General features: G+C 36.4%; 1 protein-coding gene across 1 annotated transcript; it reads left to right on the top strand.

Annotated features, from left to right (window-relative positions):
* The first annotated feature begins 3648 nt into the window (after positions 1 to 3648).
* Positions 3649 to 4453, top strand: LOC135679004 (ferredoxin-like). The gene has a single exon (XM_065192333.1). It carries the CDS (start codon positions 3707 to 3709, stop codon positions 4160 to 4162), a length of 456 nt encoding a protein of 151 aa, XP_065048405.1. The 5' UTR covers positions 3649 to 3706; the 3' UTR covers positions 4163 to 4453.
* The last annotated feature ends 13406 nt before the right edge of the window (positions 4454 to 17859 follow it).

The raw sequence follows: 17859 nt of genomic DNA, 5'->3' as shown, positions 1-17859 counted from the left end.
TATAGAAAAAACTACTTTGTCAATAGTAGAGGGATTTCATATGCACCAGATGCGAGCATAAGAACTAATACCCGAGTTGGTAGACATTCTAATCTATACAAATGTGAGAAGTAATAGAGTGGACATTTGGATCTTGAACCCATGATTCCGAAATAAATAGGAAGTCGTAGTGATGTTTGTGAGGTCATTTTGACAGTTGCCTACTTAAAAGGGGCATTAAGCCCTCATATATAGAGGGCTTAATTGTGAGGTCATTTTAGTCATCAAACTATAAAGAACCTGCATCGGTAGAGAAAACATTCACTCGGTTCTTAATTGTGAGGAAAGATGGATGAAATCTAATCAAATATCCAATAAATGAATTCTTCTAGTGCTCCTTTCCCTAAGAGATTTTTTCATCCAAAACTTAAATATGAAGGGTGTCATTATTGAATTATTAAAGTAAGAGGGAGGTTCATGCTACAAAAGCCAAAGAAAAAAAAAAGAACTCCATGTTTTTGACACCGAAGAAGGAGAGTTCCGTGGCAAGGAGGAAGCAGATTTGTGACTTCCGCTCCTACCCAAATCATGCAGGACACTCGGCATCACTGTTGGTGAGGACGCCGCATGGGTCACGCCTTGCTACTGAAGTGTAACAAATAATGCAGTCGACTTCACTGGGGCATTGGAGGAAGAAACACCCACCGAAGCAGAGAATCTAGAAAGCAAAGCTCCAATGGACTGCGATGATGAGGTTGAGAAGCCATTTAGGGGGAACCTAGCCAGGGAAGAGGAAACATAAATGGACGAAGAAAGCACTGTAGCTGTAGGAGATGAAGGAGGAGAAACCCCGCCAGCCACCATGGTCCCGAGATCTATCGACGCCGTAACATAGTCGACGCCAGTCACAACCTCTTGTGCCCCCCCAAGGGCAACGGATAGTGAGCCACCAAAAGGGGGGCGAGAGGTCGTCGGACAAAGGAGAAAGGGCCTTAGTAGAACTCGTGGTCGACTGTGAAACAGGTAGCAGGCGTGTCCAGCGACGGGACTTGAATAACTGCGTCCAGGCCTATAGATGTCTCGCTAGAGGTTTCCATGAGCACTCGTGCCGTCCTAGACGACAGTAGATGGCCCGGTAGACGCTTCGGAGGGATGGCAGAAACCGGAGGCGAGACGGCGGAGAAGCTTGAAAGATGAATGAAGAGTGAAATCACAAATGCAAAGAAAAAGCACACTTGTTATATGGTGTCTATATAAGTCAAAGAGAAGATTTTTCTCAATTGAAACATACCAAAAAAATATGAATCTCATGACATAAAATTCTTAATTTAAATATATTCAAATGATTTTTATGGTAAAATTATCAAATTATATTCTAATTTATAATCTTTGTAGGTAAATTATGAAAATAATCTGATATTTTATCCTATTTAATTATATTAAATATAATAAAAGATTATATGGGATAATAATTATTATATGAAATATAATCAGTCACAATATAATATCTAATTATTTATGTGATCCTTATTTTAACTTTATATATAATTTTAATTGATTAAGGATATTGTGGTTAATTCTTAATTAATTAAAATTATATGGATCACTAGACATTTTAAACATAAAAAAATTGACTCATAAGTATAATTTTATATAACTAAATATGTATACGTAATATGAGCATTTTACTAATTAAAAATGATATTTCCTTATGATTTTCAACAAAATATATCAAGAAGTTTTCAAAAAGAAACCAAAATCAAATTATTTTCATGGCATAAAATAAAAACTCTTTTATATCAAGATAGAAGTCAATAAGCTCTGATACCAAATGTAAGATTTCTTTGACACTAACTTGTGTTTCTAAATCATTATAATAGAAACATGATAAAAATTGATACGGAAACGAAATAGCGTACCTTCAGCCATTGTTGTCAAGAATTTATACAGAGATTTCTTCTTTAACTTTGGCACTTCTCAACTCAGAACTCTCGCTTTAGATAGTATAGGAAAACCATTTTACTTCAAAGAGATGATTGAGCCCAGGGACCAAAATCCTCATATATATATATATATATATATATATATATATATATATATATATATATATATATTCCCATCAAGAACATTTATTATCACTAACTTATAACGTTCAAGAATTAATTCAAATTTATAACGTTTGGATCATAATGAAAAACTTAATGATATTAAATATTTAATAATAATAGTTATATTTAGAATAAAAAACCAAAATATTTAAAACATAATAAATCAAGAAATTAATTATAATAAATTATGAATCTTAACGAGGACGATTATATTATTACTAAATATAATATTTAATAATAACAGTTGCAGATTTTTGTCATTTAATCTTGGTACTAGTATTAAGTACTTGGGTTGATCATAATACTATAAATTATTGCAGTAATACAGGAAGTGCAAAATGCCTCTACAGGTAAGTTTATAACTAGATGGTTCAAAATCTAGATGCATGAAACATATTAAAAGCATCGTATCAACGACTTCGTTAATTGCTTTTACAAGGCTTAGACATACTCTCTAGTTTTTGTTTTTCTTGTTTTGTTTTACGTTAAAGCTTCTGACGTTACCCTTGAAAAAGAAAGAAGTTTTACTCGACTGATTCATGTTGTCTTCATCTTGTCAGCAGTCACGGTTTTGGTCTTGCGCTCATGTTAAGTTTGGTGCAAACAATGGTATATGCATATTGCATTATTTGCAATTAGTGAGTGTGGCATTGGATTTGTAATAAGGGATGATGGTACTAGTAATCAAGGATAGTTGTACTGTATTCAACGATGGTATCGGTCCACCGGTCCATGGGTATATATCGAGGTATTATGTATTCGTATGTCAATATCTTCTTGCATTTTATTCAAAATAAAGCGGTACATATCAATCCTTAAGTGAACCAATACATATTGTCCATTTCAAATGGAACAACAAACATTATTAATAATTTTATTTTTATAAGATGTACGATCTTGGAGCAATGAAGTACCCTATATTAATTATGATGCAACTGTTATCAAGTATGGGTTATAAATTACAATCGAGAAAGGAACTTGACATATCCAGATTGAATCTTACTTAGACTCTCATACACATATTTCTACAGGAAGATGTAGCTTTTTGGTAATTAAAGACGTATTCAATTATGTCAAATCTAGTAAATGAAATCAGTGCTGGAGATTGGAGTGGGTCTCTGGTTTTATTTTTAACGATCAACTTTGAAATGAGACGGAGATCGTTATGCTCGGCTTTGCAAGTAAATAACTTTTTTAGAAAACATTATACCATCTTCTCATGAAATTTAGTGATTTGCCTAAATAATGTGTACACTTAAAATAAAATAAATAATTAATTAAACGACCAAACATGTGATCAAACTATAATGGATACTTTACTACGAATATAACATACGATTGAATTCACCAACCGACAAATAAGAGAAACGAACTGTGGCTACCAATCCATTCACCAACTCACTTTTGATTGGCTGCTCAGATATCAATAGATTGCACCCTTACCCTAAAAGTGATAAGCTATCCACAAAATTCTGCCACGTGTCACGACGAGATCCAGACGCCCGACAACCTCCCACGCTTCAACACTTACTAAGCTTGCACGCGCTCGCTTACAATCATCTACAGCCACTCCCTCCGTCTTCTCTGCTAAGCCAACAGTTCTCGGCTTCCCTTTCCCCATGGCAGCAGCCTCCGCCTGCGCCGCCCTCTGCAGTGCACCCTTCGGCACCCGCTTCGCCCGGCGCTATACGAGCACAAGCCTCAGCTTCTCGGCCTCCCTGTCCAAGGCCGGGCACCCACTGTTCGGGGTCGACGCCGGGCGGGGGCGAGTGCGCGCCATGGCCACCTACAAGGTGAAGCTGGTCCTCCCCGAAGGCGAATTCGAGCTCGACTGCCCGGACGACGTGTACATCCTCGACCACGCCGAGGAGGCGGGCATCAGCCTGCCGTACTCGTGCCGCGCCGGCTCCTGCTCCTCCTGCGCCGGCAAGATCGTCAAGGGTGAGGTGGACCAGGCGGACGCCAGCTTCCTCGACGACGATCAGATCGAGGCAGGCTACGTGCTCACCTGTGCCGCCTACCCCAGGTCTGACGTCATTATCGAGACCCACAAAGAGGAGGAGCTCACTGGCTGAGATGGTGGTCGTGGTGGTGGAGATGGAAGTCGCACGAACCTTCATTGCTTGCTAGCTCTTCTCGTCCTTCTCATTCTATCTTTGTGGGTTAGCTATCGGTCGGTATCTTTCTTTGTTGAGACCTTGAGTTTTGTGTTGCTAGTGGTGGCGCCCATGAAGCAGCATCATACCGACTTTTGCTGTTGTTTTGCATTGTGGGCTAACGTCATGGCTGTAATGAGACTGTTCTCACTGTCACACATATATCTATTTAGTTCCTAAAATAAATCTGATGATAAACAATTATCCATACATACACACGGAAGTTGTACATCTTGTTTCTGCATATGTTGGGATCGACAGGGTTGTCTCTAAGCACGATGGAAGAATTTGGAGTCCTCCCGAATTTGTGTCCAATCATCATATACATTTGATGATAAAAGCTTGATAATTCTAGGTGCATTAACAGAGGAAAAAATGAAACAGGAGAGTACCAGTAATATTGGTTCTCTCTCGTTTGACGTCGGGAATGGAGTCTGTCGAAACAAAGGCTTCCATGGCCGCCGATGAGGCTTCGTTGGCAGCAGCGGTCTCTAGTGATGTGGCTGCACCTCACCCCCGACATCCTTCCTCTTCCGCGGGGGTGCAATCGACCACTTCCGTGCTCTCACGCGCGGGTGGTGGCACTAGTGGGAGTGCGCCCCTTTCTTCTCTCAGCGCTGCCCCCTCCCTGTTGTCAGAAGATCGGGGGAATTGCTCTGCTCCGGAAAGTTCTCTTTGTGATGTTGTTGCTTCCTCAACTTCGCTAGGTGGATCAGTATCGAGGCGCAGTGTTCAGGGGGTTTCTTTCTGATAACAGAGAGACTTCCTCAACTGCACGAGGAAATCAAGCTGCTCAATGAAAAATCCTCTCTTTCACCATGTATAAGTAGACACCATATGACACTAATTGAAGTGTGTTTTTTCTTTGTCTTTACGATTTCACTCTTCATTCTATCATGGTATTAGAGTAGTGAGAAGAGAGAGGTTTCGCCCCTGCTTCCAGCCAACGACCATTGCCGCGGTAGCCACATTCCCAAGCGAGGCTTCGCTCACCTCCCACCTTCCACCACTGCCAGCGCCCTGTCACCGAATCCTCTGCTCTGGAACCATCAGCATCCTCTGCTCTAATCGCTCGTCGCTCACCCACAAGATCATGTTCTCCTCCACCTCTTATCTTCAACTCCTGTGCTGTCTTCTCTATTGCGACCTGCTCTGCTTCCACGCGCTGGACCAGGCCCACCACTTCCTTGCCTACTGTGCCCTTGGGATCCGCCAATGCACTCGCCGCTGTTCGTCCCCCGACGGCTTTCTCAACGTCAACCACCTCGACCGCACCATCGGGTTGCCCTCTTTGCAGACGTGGTCGTTAGAGCCCTCACCTTTAGAGAGGACCTCATCTCGATGCAGGACTACCATCTCTTCCCTCCCCAGACTTCTTCCTTCCCCTCGCTGGACTTTCTCTGCTTCGCTGATCTGCTCGGAGGTCTTTCCGTTGTTACCGGACAATCATTGCAGTTTCCTCTCACTGCCTCTGATCAGTGATCGGATCATTCAGTAATCGGATTCCTATCATTGCCACGCTACCAGGGGGAGCCACTACATCCTGCTCCACCTTCTTCACCTCGATGAGTAGCATCCGGAACCACTTCCACGCCACTTGCTGCCCATAGCTGCTACACAAAGTGCTGCTTATCACTGCATCGCTGCTATGCAAAGTACAATAGTGATCTTCGATGACGAAGCACGCACTTCATTGCCCAGATTCCTTACTGCAGAACTCCATATTCCTAACTGTAGAACTGCTGCATAGAGATATGTAGCTAAACTCCTTCAACAAAGATCTCATTCGCCAACAACCCACCTAAAGTGACATTGATATGCACCAACTCTTCTTCCTCCCACATATTGTTACATATCTTCGCTTCTACTTGCTCTCACATATTGTTATATATCTTCTATATGTCTTAATCATCTACGTCCGATGCTTTAGTTATTGTTCTAGCAAAGAACTATAGTACTTTTCACGTATAAATCTTATCTCCATCAATGAAGCAACCCTTGTCCCCTTCAAATTATCTAATAGTAACAACTACACATCATGGCTTGCTCAATTATCTAATCTCCTATTTGGCTATGATCTTCTAGGCTATGTCGATGGCTCTCTTTGTTCTCCACCAGCGATACTCAATATCCAAGGAGCACCTAGTCAAGTACCAAATCCGGACCACAAACTATGGTTACGTCAAGATCATCTCATCCTCCAAGCAATTCAAGTATCGGTTGCTGGATCCCTCGCCCTACTTATATCTTCATGTGACACTGCTACCGAAGCTTGGTGCAAGTTGTAAACCACCCTGGAAAATCGTTCACGCACTCGCATGTTTAGTCTCCTATCCAGTCTCATGAAAACAAAATAAGAGAGAAGTATTGTTACTAATTATCTACACAACATAAAGATTATCATCAATAACTTGGCCTTGATAGATCATTCCCTCAGTGATGAAGAAGTTACTGTTTATATCCTCAACGGCCTATGAGACGAGTATAAGGAATGACAGCAGTAATACGGGTAGTGATTCACTAATGTTATTCGAAGAATTCTATGACAAGTTGACTGATTTTGAGATATATCTAAAGCACGAGGACAAATTGCCAGGACCATCCATCACAGCTCAAGTCAGTCAAAAATCTATGAGGAAAGGCAATCCGTATAATAAGACTGTCAACAAAGATTTGACCAAGATGCCTCCTAAACCTATGAGCTCCAAACAAACCATCCCTCCTCCACATCATCAACATTTCAATCACAACAACCAAGGTGGCTACTTTAATCATCAGTAGTCCTAACGCCCTCACCACACAAACCAACAAAGAGTTGTTTGCCAACTATATGATAAAGCTGGTCACTCTGTAAAGGTCTATCAATCTCGACCCAAGTTTCTTGCTCAATCACATTGGCCTCAAGCAAATCTCACAACTACTCTAAATACTAGTGATCATATTTGGATCGTGGACTTTGGCACATCCTACCACATCACCTCTGATCTACAAAACTTGTCCATCCACAATGACTATAGTGGAAATGACAACATCATCATCGGTGACAGTAAAGAAATTCCTATTACTCATACTGGTTCTACAATGCTTAATTCACCTACTACAATTTTTATACTCGATGATATTTTGTGTGCACCTCATATTAAATGGAATCTCATTTCCGTTTCTCAATTTTGCAAACAAAATAATACCTCTATTCAATTCTTTCATAACTCCTTTCTTGTCAAGGATTTGAGTACGGAGGTATCCTTGGTCTGAGGCCATAGTAAGGACAATGTTTATGAATGGCCATTAGTTCCACAAATAAAACAGCCCATTATTTATGCCTTAGTTGCAGCTTCAATTGATATGTGGTATCGTCGTCTTGGTCATCCCTTACTCTCTATCCAAAGAAATTACTTTCTCATTATTCTCTTCCTACTCTTAAAAATAATAGCATTATGATTTATTATGATGCTTATCTCAGTAATAAAAGTCATATTCTCCCTTTTGGCATTTCTTATATATCATGTTTTAAACTATTTGAAATTATTTATATTGATGTTTGGGGCCCTACTCCCGTCACTTCTTTTGACAACTTTAGATTTTATATCATTTTTATATATTATTTTACTAAGTACACATGGATATACCCTCTCCATCATAATTCAGAACTTACAATAATCTTCCCCAACTTTAAAAATTTAGTCGAAAACTTTTTTTAATCTACAATTAAAACAGTCTACTCTGATGGCGGAGGTGAATATCAAGCCCTCACATCCTACCTCTCAACCTGTGGCATCCAACACCTTAAGTCACCCCCACACATCTCTCAACTAGTTGGCTCTGTTGAATGTAAATATCGACATATCGTAAAAATTGGTCTCACACTTCTACATCGAGCCTCCATGCCAGCAACCTTTTGGTCTGTAGTCTTTCAAACTGTCATCTACCTTATTAATCGTATGCTCACTCTAGTCCTCCAATATCAATCATCATTTGAAAAACTATTTTTTAAATCCCCAAACCTTCAAAAACTCAAAATATTTGGTTGTTTATGTTATCCATGGCTACATCCCTATGCCTCACATAAGATAACACCAAGATCTAAGCCTTATATTTTCGTAGGATATTCTCTTAAAAATAATACCTTTCGATAATATAAACCCAAAACTCAAAAAATCTTTATTTTACGTCATATTATTTTTATGGAGTTTGCCTTTTCATTTCAAAACCATGAGTCTCCTACCATGCAAGCTACTCTAATAAATATACATCACTAGAGTATACCATCGATCCCCTCAAATGAACCTCTTACCACACCATCCAATCCCTTTCCTAAAGATCCATACTCTTTTGTTCTCCTAGTTTAACAGCTCCTCACTCTCTCCATTACTTCTCATCTTCCTTCTTCATAAGCCTCACATGCTACTGAAGTAATATCCTCAAAAACACAATAACCTTTTTTACTTAGTGCCATTAATGTATCTCAGCCTATCCTGACCCATGTCATTGCCTCTCCACCACCTATACCAATAACACAACCTATAGCTCCTAGACATCCAATGATAATACACTCAAAAAGTGATATATTTAAACCACATTAGGTTCTCGACCTACATATTATCATAAAATCCTCTCGTGAGACTAGTGAAACTATCACAATTACTCAAGCCCAAAAATCTCCACATTGGCGTAAAGCCATGTATGAAGAATATGATGCCTTACTCCATAACTCTATATGGACTCTTGTATCTTTTCATCATACACAAAACATCATCAAGTGTAAATGAGTTTTTCGAATTAAGCGGAACCCAGATGGGTCTGTTGCTAGATGTAAAGTATGTTTAGTAGCCAAAGGGTTTCATCAATGACCTAGAATTGACTTCACAGAGACTTTCAGTCCCGTAGTTAAACCCACAATAATTAGGCTTATTTTAAGTTTGGTCATCTCCTAAGGTTGGCAATTACGACAACTGGACGTTAATAATGTCTTTTTATATGTGACTCTAACTAAAGATGTCTTTATGCAACAACCCCCTGGCTTCGTTCATCACCAATATTCGAGACATGTCTGTAAACTACAAAAAGCCATTTATGGACTCCATTAAGCTCCAAAAGCTTGGTATACTAAACTTGGATCGTTTTTTATATCAATTGGCTTCATCAACTCTAAGTCTAATATCTTTTAATTCCTACGACAACAAAATATAAATACAATATATCTTCTAGTATATATAGATGATATTATTATCACAAGCAAAGATCCCTTAGAGATTTATGCATTTGTAAAGTAATCAGTTGATTGATTCTTCCTCAAAGATTTAGGACCCTTGATCTACTTTTTGGTAGTGGAAGCAATATTTACAACCTTATGTCTCCTCCTGTCATAAAGAAAGTATATTCAAGACTTATTATCAAAGACAAATATACAGGATACAATAGAGGTTGCAACTCCTCTCTTTACTAGTGAATCACTCAAATTATGTGATGGCAACCCTACTACGGACTCAACTCAATACAGATAAGTACTTAGCTCCTTACAATACTTCGCTCTCACCTGTCCAAATATCTCATTTGTAGTCAATAAATTATCTCAAGCATGTTTGATTTTATATAGTTTCTCAGACTGTTAATTTCTTTGATATTCGATGTGATATTCCCGAACTTAGTGGTGATAACTATACGATATGGAAGAAGAAGGTTCTCCTCCATTTATGGTGGATAGATATTGATTCTACTATTAGGAAAGATGAACTACCTATAGTCACTAATACCAGTACTTCAATTGAGATCACGTTATATATGAGCGATGAGAGCGATCCAATCGGCTCAGCGTGATGTTTATCAAAACTAAGATAACTGCTTGCATACGTGATTCTATTGACCAGCATGAAAATGTCAGAGACTTGCTAAAAGCTATCGATGAGCAATTCGTCACTTCGGATAAGGCACTAGCAAGTACCCTAATAATGAAATTCTCATCCCTTAGACTCGCCAACATAAAGGGTGTGTATAAGCACATAATGCGAATGCAAGATATTACGGTTTAACTTAAGAAATTTGAGGTTAATATGTCAAAATCCTTCCTGGTGCACTATATTCTAAACACCCTTCCACCTCAATATGACCCTTTTAAAATTTTATACAATACATATAAGGACAAATGATCAATAAATGAATTAATGACCATGTGTGTTCAAGAAGAAGAGAGGCTAGTGATGGAACTGGGTGAGAGTGCATTGGTGGTAACCACTCGCGGGAAGAATAAAATTGACAAAAACCAAGCTAATCAGAATGCTCATCAATAAGGAAAAGGTAAAATACCACCCGAAGCTGATATCAAGAAAGAAGCAAAGTGTTTCTTTATAAAAGAAATGGACACATGAAGAAGGAATGTATAAAATTTCAACAATGGCTTGAAAAGAAAGGTAAATTAACCTCGTTTGTATATTATGAATCTAATATGGTCAATGTTAATATTAACACTTGATGAATTGACTCTAGATCAGCAATCTATATTGTAAAATCTTTACAGGGTATCCAAAACCTAAGGAAGCTAGTGGGAAGTTAGCAAAGAATCTTATCAGGAAATAAGATGGGCTCACATGTGGAGACAATTGGAACATGCATTTTAACTTTAAGTAGTGATTTTGTTTTAAAATTGGAAAGGACCTTTTATGTACCAAGTTTCTCGCGAAACTTAATTTCAATTTCTAGACTCATACCATTTGGGTATTCCTTTAAATATAAAGACACATCATTTCATTTATTATATAATTCTGATTATGTTGGGAATGATATTTTGTCTGATAGTCTTTACCATATTTTGTCTGATGGTCTTTACCATATTTTATTATAAAATGATAATACTCAAAGTTTAATACATGTTCACGCTAGCATTAAGAGGTGTAATATTAATGATGACTCCTCTATATTATGGCATCGAAGATTATGATATATCTCCATAGAGAGAATTAAAAGATTAGTTAAAGATGGGGTACTTAGTACTCTTGATTTTGCTAATTAAAAGGGTGATAATAGGAGTTCAGACTTATTAGAGATAATTAATACTGATATATGTTGTCCAGACATGGACATACATGGTCAGAAATACTTCATCTCCTTTATAGATGATTACTCACGATATACATATATATATTTACTTCATAATAAAAATAAAGCATTAGATGCCTTCAAAGTCTTCAAGGCTGAAGATGAGAACTAATGTAGTAAGCAAATTAAAATTGTGAGATCAGATAGGGGTGAAAAATATTATGATAGATATACTAAAAATGGATAAGCACTTGATCCTTTTGCTAAGTTTCTTCATGAACATGGGATTGTTGCTCAATACGCTATGCCTGGTTCTCAAGACTAGAATAGTGTTGTAGAAAGAAGAAACCGAACATTATTAGACATAGTACGGAGTATGCTTAGCAACTCCAATCTTCCTAAGTTCTTGTTGACCGAAACACTAAAGACGACTATATATATATATATATATTAAACGGAGTTGCCACCAAGGCTGTTCAAAAGACACCATTTGAATTATGGAAATGTTGGAAATCGAGTTTGCGACATATGCATGTTTGGGGATGTCCGTCTAAAATCAGGATATATAATCCACAAGAGAAGGAACTGGACCCGAGGACTATTAGTGGTTATTTCATTGGATATGCCAAAAAGTCTAAAGGTTACAGGTTCTATTATCCATCTCACACAACTAAGATTGTGGAATCAAGAAATGCTAAATTTCTTGAGGATGATGTGATTAGTGGGAGCGATCATTTCAGGAACATAGTTTCCGCACATTATCATATAGAATCTCAACCTTCCACATTAATTGATAGATTGGTTATAGTTCATAGTACTCCTCAAGTACAAACTAGTGCTGAATAACCAATCATTAAAATTCCACAAGTTGTTAATAGTATTCTAATAGATCAAGTAGTTCAGGAATTACAACAAGCTCTTGGACAACTAGATGAACCACAAGTTCCTCAGGGAAACATTGGTACATCATTAAGAAGATCTACTAGAAATAAAATATCAGTAATCCCTAGTGATTATGTTGTATATCTATAAGAATATGATTATAATATTGGAGCCAAAAATGATTCTGAAATATTTTCACAAGCCATGAGTTGCAAAGAGTCAAATTTGTGGCTTGATGCAATGAAAGAAGAGATGAATTCCATGATGAGCAATAGAGTCTGGGATCTTGTAGAGTTGCCTAATGAAGCAAAGACTATTGGTTGCAAATGGGTCTTTAAAACTAAGAAAGATTCATTAGGCAACATTAAGAGATACAAGACAAGACTTGTTACAAAGAGATTTACTCAAAAGGAGGGAATCGATTATACTTAGACGTTTTCTCCCATATCTAAGAAAGATTCTCTTCGTATCATTTTGGCATTAGTTGCTCATTTTGACATTGAGTTGCAACAAATGGATATGAAAATGATATTTCTTAATGGAGATCTAGAGGAAGAGGTTTATATGAAATAACCTAAAGGTTTCTAGTGAGCACTTGATTTGTAAGCTTAAGAAGTCTATATACGACTTAAAACAAACCTCCTACCAATGGTATTTTAAATTCTATGAAGTGATTTCTTCATTTGGATTTGTTGAAATTCTTATGGATCAATGTATATACCAGAAGGTTAGTGAGAGTAAAAAATAATTTTTTGTTTTATAAATAGATGATATTTTGCTTGTAACCAATTATAAGAGCTTGCTGCATGAGGTGAAACAATTCATTTCTAAAAATTTTGACATGAAGGATATGGGTGAAGCATCTTATGTCATTGGCATTAAGATCTATAGAGATAGACCTCGAGACATTTTAGGTATATCACAAGAAACCTATATCGTTAAACTTTTAGAAAGATTTTGGATGAAGGATTGTTCACCAAGTGTTGCTCCCATTATGAAAGGTGATAGGTTCAATTTGAACCAATGCCCAAAGAATAACTTTGAAAGGGAATCAATGAAAAACATCCCATATGCTTCTGCCATAGGAAGCCTTATGTATGCTCAGGTCTGTACTAGACCTGATATTACATTTATTATGGGGATGCTAGGTTGATATCAGAGTAATCCAGGTATGGACCATTGGAGAGCCGCAAAGAAAGTGATAAGGTATCTACAAGGAACCAAAGATTATATGCTTATGTATAGACATACAAACAATCTGGATGTGATTGGTTACTAAGATTCAGACTTTGCCAATTGTGTTGATTTTTGTAAATCAATATCAGGATATATTTTTATGATGGCTGGTGGAGCTATTTCTTGGAGAAGTGCTAAGCAAACCTTGACTGTTATTTCTGCCATGGAAGTTGAGTTTGTCTCCTGTTTTGAGGCTACTTCACATGGTGCATGATTTAAAAGTTTCATTTCTAGGCTTAGAATCATGTATTCTATTTCTAGGCCATTAAGAATTTTTTGTGATAATTTAGCTATTGTCTTTATGGCTAAAAATAATAAAAGAGGAAGTCGAAGTAAACACATTGACATTAAGTATTTAGCCATAAGAGAATGTGTAAAAGAAAAGAAGTGGTCATTGAGCATATTAGCACTGAATTGATGATTGATGATCCTTTGACGAAAGGCATGCCCCCTCTGAAATTCAAGGATCATACAGAGAAAATAGGACTTGGTTCCACTTTGTAATTGTATTGAAACTCTTATATATTATGAAATATTCTCATTTATGTGTAAGTTATTTTAAGAAAATATATTGTTACTGGACCAAGAATAAATATAAGGTTTATTCATTAAGTAATATTACCATATTAAGATTAAGAAACCAAATACATCATGATACATGGATGATAATACTCGCTTTTAGAAGACTTATCGCTATGATTCATGTATTTATTTCTTATGAAAGTTGTTCGAGAAAGATTAATTCAAATTATTAAGCTAAACGTATGGACCAAGTGGGAGAATGTAACCATTATTATTAAATATTATATTTAATAATAATGTAACCGTTCTCATTAAGATTCATAATTCATTATAATCAATTTCTTCATTTATTATGTTTTAAATATTTTGGTTTTTCATTCTAAATGTAACCATTATTATTAAATATTTAATATCATTAAGTTCTTCATTATGGTCCAAACGTTATAAATTTGAATTAATTGTTGAACGTTATGAGTTGGTGATAATAAATATTTTTGATGGGAGAACATTTATATATATGAGGATTTTGGTCCTTGGGCTCAATCATCTCTTTGAAGCAAAAAGGCTTTCCTACATCATCTAAAGCGAGAGTTCTGAGTTAAGAAGTGCCAAAGTTTAAGAAGAAGCCTCTGTAGAAATTCTTAACAACAATGGTTGGAGGTACACTATTTCGTTTTCGCATCAGTTTTTATTATGTTTCTATTACAATGATTTAGGATGCAATTAATATTATAGAATGTAATATTTCTCATACTATTCCACATGCATTATTACATTCTACGTTTCTCAGACTGTTAATTTCTCTGATATTCGATGTGATATTCCCGAACTTAGTGGTGATAACTATAAGATATGGAAGGAGAGGGTTCTCCTCCATTAAGGGTGGATAGATATTGATTATGCTATTAGGAAAGATGAACCACCTATAGTCACTAATACCAACACTCCAATTGAGATCACGTTATATGAGCGATGAGAGCAATCCAATCGGCTCAACGTGATGTTTATCAAAACAAAGATAACTGTTGGCATACGTGGTTCTGTTGACCAGCATGAAAATGTCTGAGACATGTTAAAAACTATCGATGAGCAATTCGTCACTTCGGATAAGGCACTAGTAAGTACTCTAATAATGAAATTTTCATCCCTTAGACTCACCAACAAGGGTGTGTGTGAGCACATAATGCAAATACGAGATATTATGGCTCAACTTAAGAAACTCGAGATTAATATGTAAGAATCCTTCCTGGTGCATTATATTCTGAACACTCTATCACCTTAATATGACACTTTTAAAATTTCATACAATACACATAAGGACAAATGGTCAATCAATGAATTAATGACTGTGTGTTCAAGAAGAAGAGAGGCTAGTGATGGAACTGGGTGAGAGTGCATTGGTGGTAACCACTTGTGGAAAGAATAAAATTGACAAAACCAAGCCAATTAGAATGCACATCAGTAGGGAAAAGGTAAAATACCACCCCAAGCTAATACTAAGAAAGAAGCAAAGTGTTTCTTTTGTAAAAGAAAGGGACACATGAAGAAGGAATGTACAAAATTCCAACAATGGCTTTAAAAAAAAAGATAAACTAACCTTGTTTGCATGTTATGAATCTAATATGGTCAATATTAATATTAACACAAGGTGGATTGACTCTGGATCAACAATTCATTTTGTAAACTCTTTGCAAGGTATGCAAAACATAAGGAAGCCAGTAGGAAGTGAGCAAAGCATCTTATCAAGAAATAAGATGGGCTCACATGTGGAGGCAATTGGAACATGCATTTTAACTTTAAGTAGTGGTTTTGTTTTAAAATTGGAAAGAACTATGTACCAAGTTTCTCGCGAAACTTAATTTCTATTTCTAGACTCATACCATTTGGGTATTCCTTTTATTTTAAAGACACATCATTTTGTTTATTATATAATTTTGATTGTGTTGGGAATGGTATTTTGTCTGATGATCTTTACCGTATTTTATTACAAAATGATAATACTCAAAGCTCAATAGATGTTCATGCTGGCATTAAGAGGTGTAATATTAATGAGGACTCCTCTATATTATGGCATCGGAGATTAGGACATATCTCTATAGAGAGAATTAAGAGATTAGAAAAAGATGGGGTACTTGGTACTCTTGATTTTATTAATTTTAACACTTATGTGGACTGTATTAAGGGAAAACAGACCAATAAGTCCAAAAAGGGTGCTAATAGGAGTTCAGACTTATTAGAGATAATTCATACTGATATATATTTTCTAGACATGGACATAATGGTCAGAAATACTTCATCTCATTTATAGATGATTACTCACGATATACATCTATATATATATTTCCTTCATAACATAATTGAAGCATTGGAAGCCTTCAAAGTCTTTAAGGCTGAAGTTAAGAACCAATGTAGTAAGCAAATTAAAATTATAAGATCATATAAGGGTGGAGAATATTATGGTAGATATATTGAAAATGGATAAGCAATTGATCCTTTTGCTAAGTTTCTTCAGGAACATGAGATTGTTGCCCAATACACTATGCTTAGATCTCCTGACCAGAATGGTGTTGTAGAAAGAAGAAACTGAACATTATTAGACATGGTGTTGAGTATGCTTAGTAACTCCAATCTTCCTAAGTTCTTGTGGATCAAAGCACTAAAGACGGCTGTGTATATATTAAACTGAGTTCCAACCAAGGCTGTCCAAAAGACACCATTTGAGTTATGGAAAGATAGGAAATCGAGTTTGCGATATATGCACGTTTGGGGATGTCCGTCTGAAATCAGGATATATAATTCGTAAGAGAAGAAACTGGACCCAAGGACTATTAGTGGTTATTTCATTGCATAAACTAAAAAGTCCAAAGGTTAAGGTTCTATTATTTATTTCACACAACTAGGATTGTGGAATCAAGAAACACTAAATTTCTTGAGAATGATGTGATTAGTGTGAGCGATCATTTCAAGAACATAGTTTCCTCATATGATCATATAGAATCTCAACCTTCCACATCAAATAATAGATTGGTTATAATTCATAGCACTTCTCAAGTACAAATTAGTGTTGAACAACTAATCATTAAAATTCCACAAGTTGTTGATAGTATTCTAATAGATCAAGCAGTTCAGGAATTATAACAAGCTCTTAAACAATTAGATGAACCACAAGTTTCTTAGGGAAACATTGGTACATCATTAAGAAGATCTACTAGAAATAAAAGATCAACAATCCCTAGTGATTATGTTGTATACCTACAAGAATATGATTATAATATTAGAGCCAAAAATGATTCTGAAACATTTTCACAAGCCATGAGTTGCAAAGAGTCAAATTTGTGGCTTGATGCAATGAAAGAAGAGATGAATTTCATGATGAGCAATGGAGTCTGGGATCTTGTAGAGTTGCTTAATGAAGCAAAGGCTATTTGTTGCAAAAGATTCATTAGGCAACATTAAGAGATATAAGGCAAGACTTGTTGCAAAGGTAAAACTATGGTGGTTTTCCTTTCTCAAATCTGGACGTGTTGACCCTCTTATAACTTGTTGCAGATGCATTCCCTCTCTTACTTTTCTTGATAAACTTCTTATCTTTCTTATCCCTGATTTCCTAAATTTCCTCCAAGTCTCTTTCAATTATCAAAGCCCTTTCGACTACATCGACATAAGCTTGGAGTTTTAATGCTGATATCCAACTTCTTATTGTTGGCCTTAGGCCTCTTTCAAGTTTCTTTACTTTTCTAATTTCATCACCAATTATATGAGTGGTAAATCTAGAGAGCTCAATGAATTTAGATTCATACTTTCTGCTCTCTAATGGTCAAATTTCCTAAGATGAGATCCAAGAATTCCAATTCTTTCTGCTCTCTAATGTAATCTAGAAAATATTTATCGTTGAACTTTTCTCCGAATACCTTCAATGTGATTGGCTCATGTTTGATTTCAGA

Source organism: Musa acuminata, chromosome BXJ1-1, assembly GCF_036884655.1.
Source record: "Musa acuminata AAA Group cultivar baxijiao chromosome BXJ1-1, Cavendish_Baxijiao_AAA, whole genome shotgun sequence".
NCBI lineage: Eukaryota > Viridiplantae > Streptophyta > Magnoliopsida > Zingiberales > Musaceae > Musa > Musa acuminata.
This window is presented reverse-complemented; position numbering and strand designations above follow the sequence as displayed.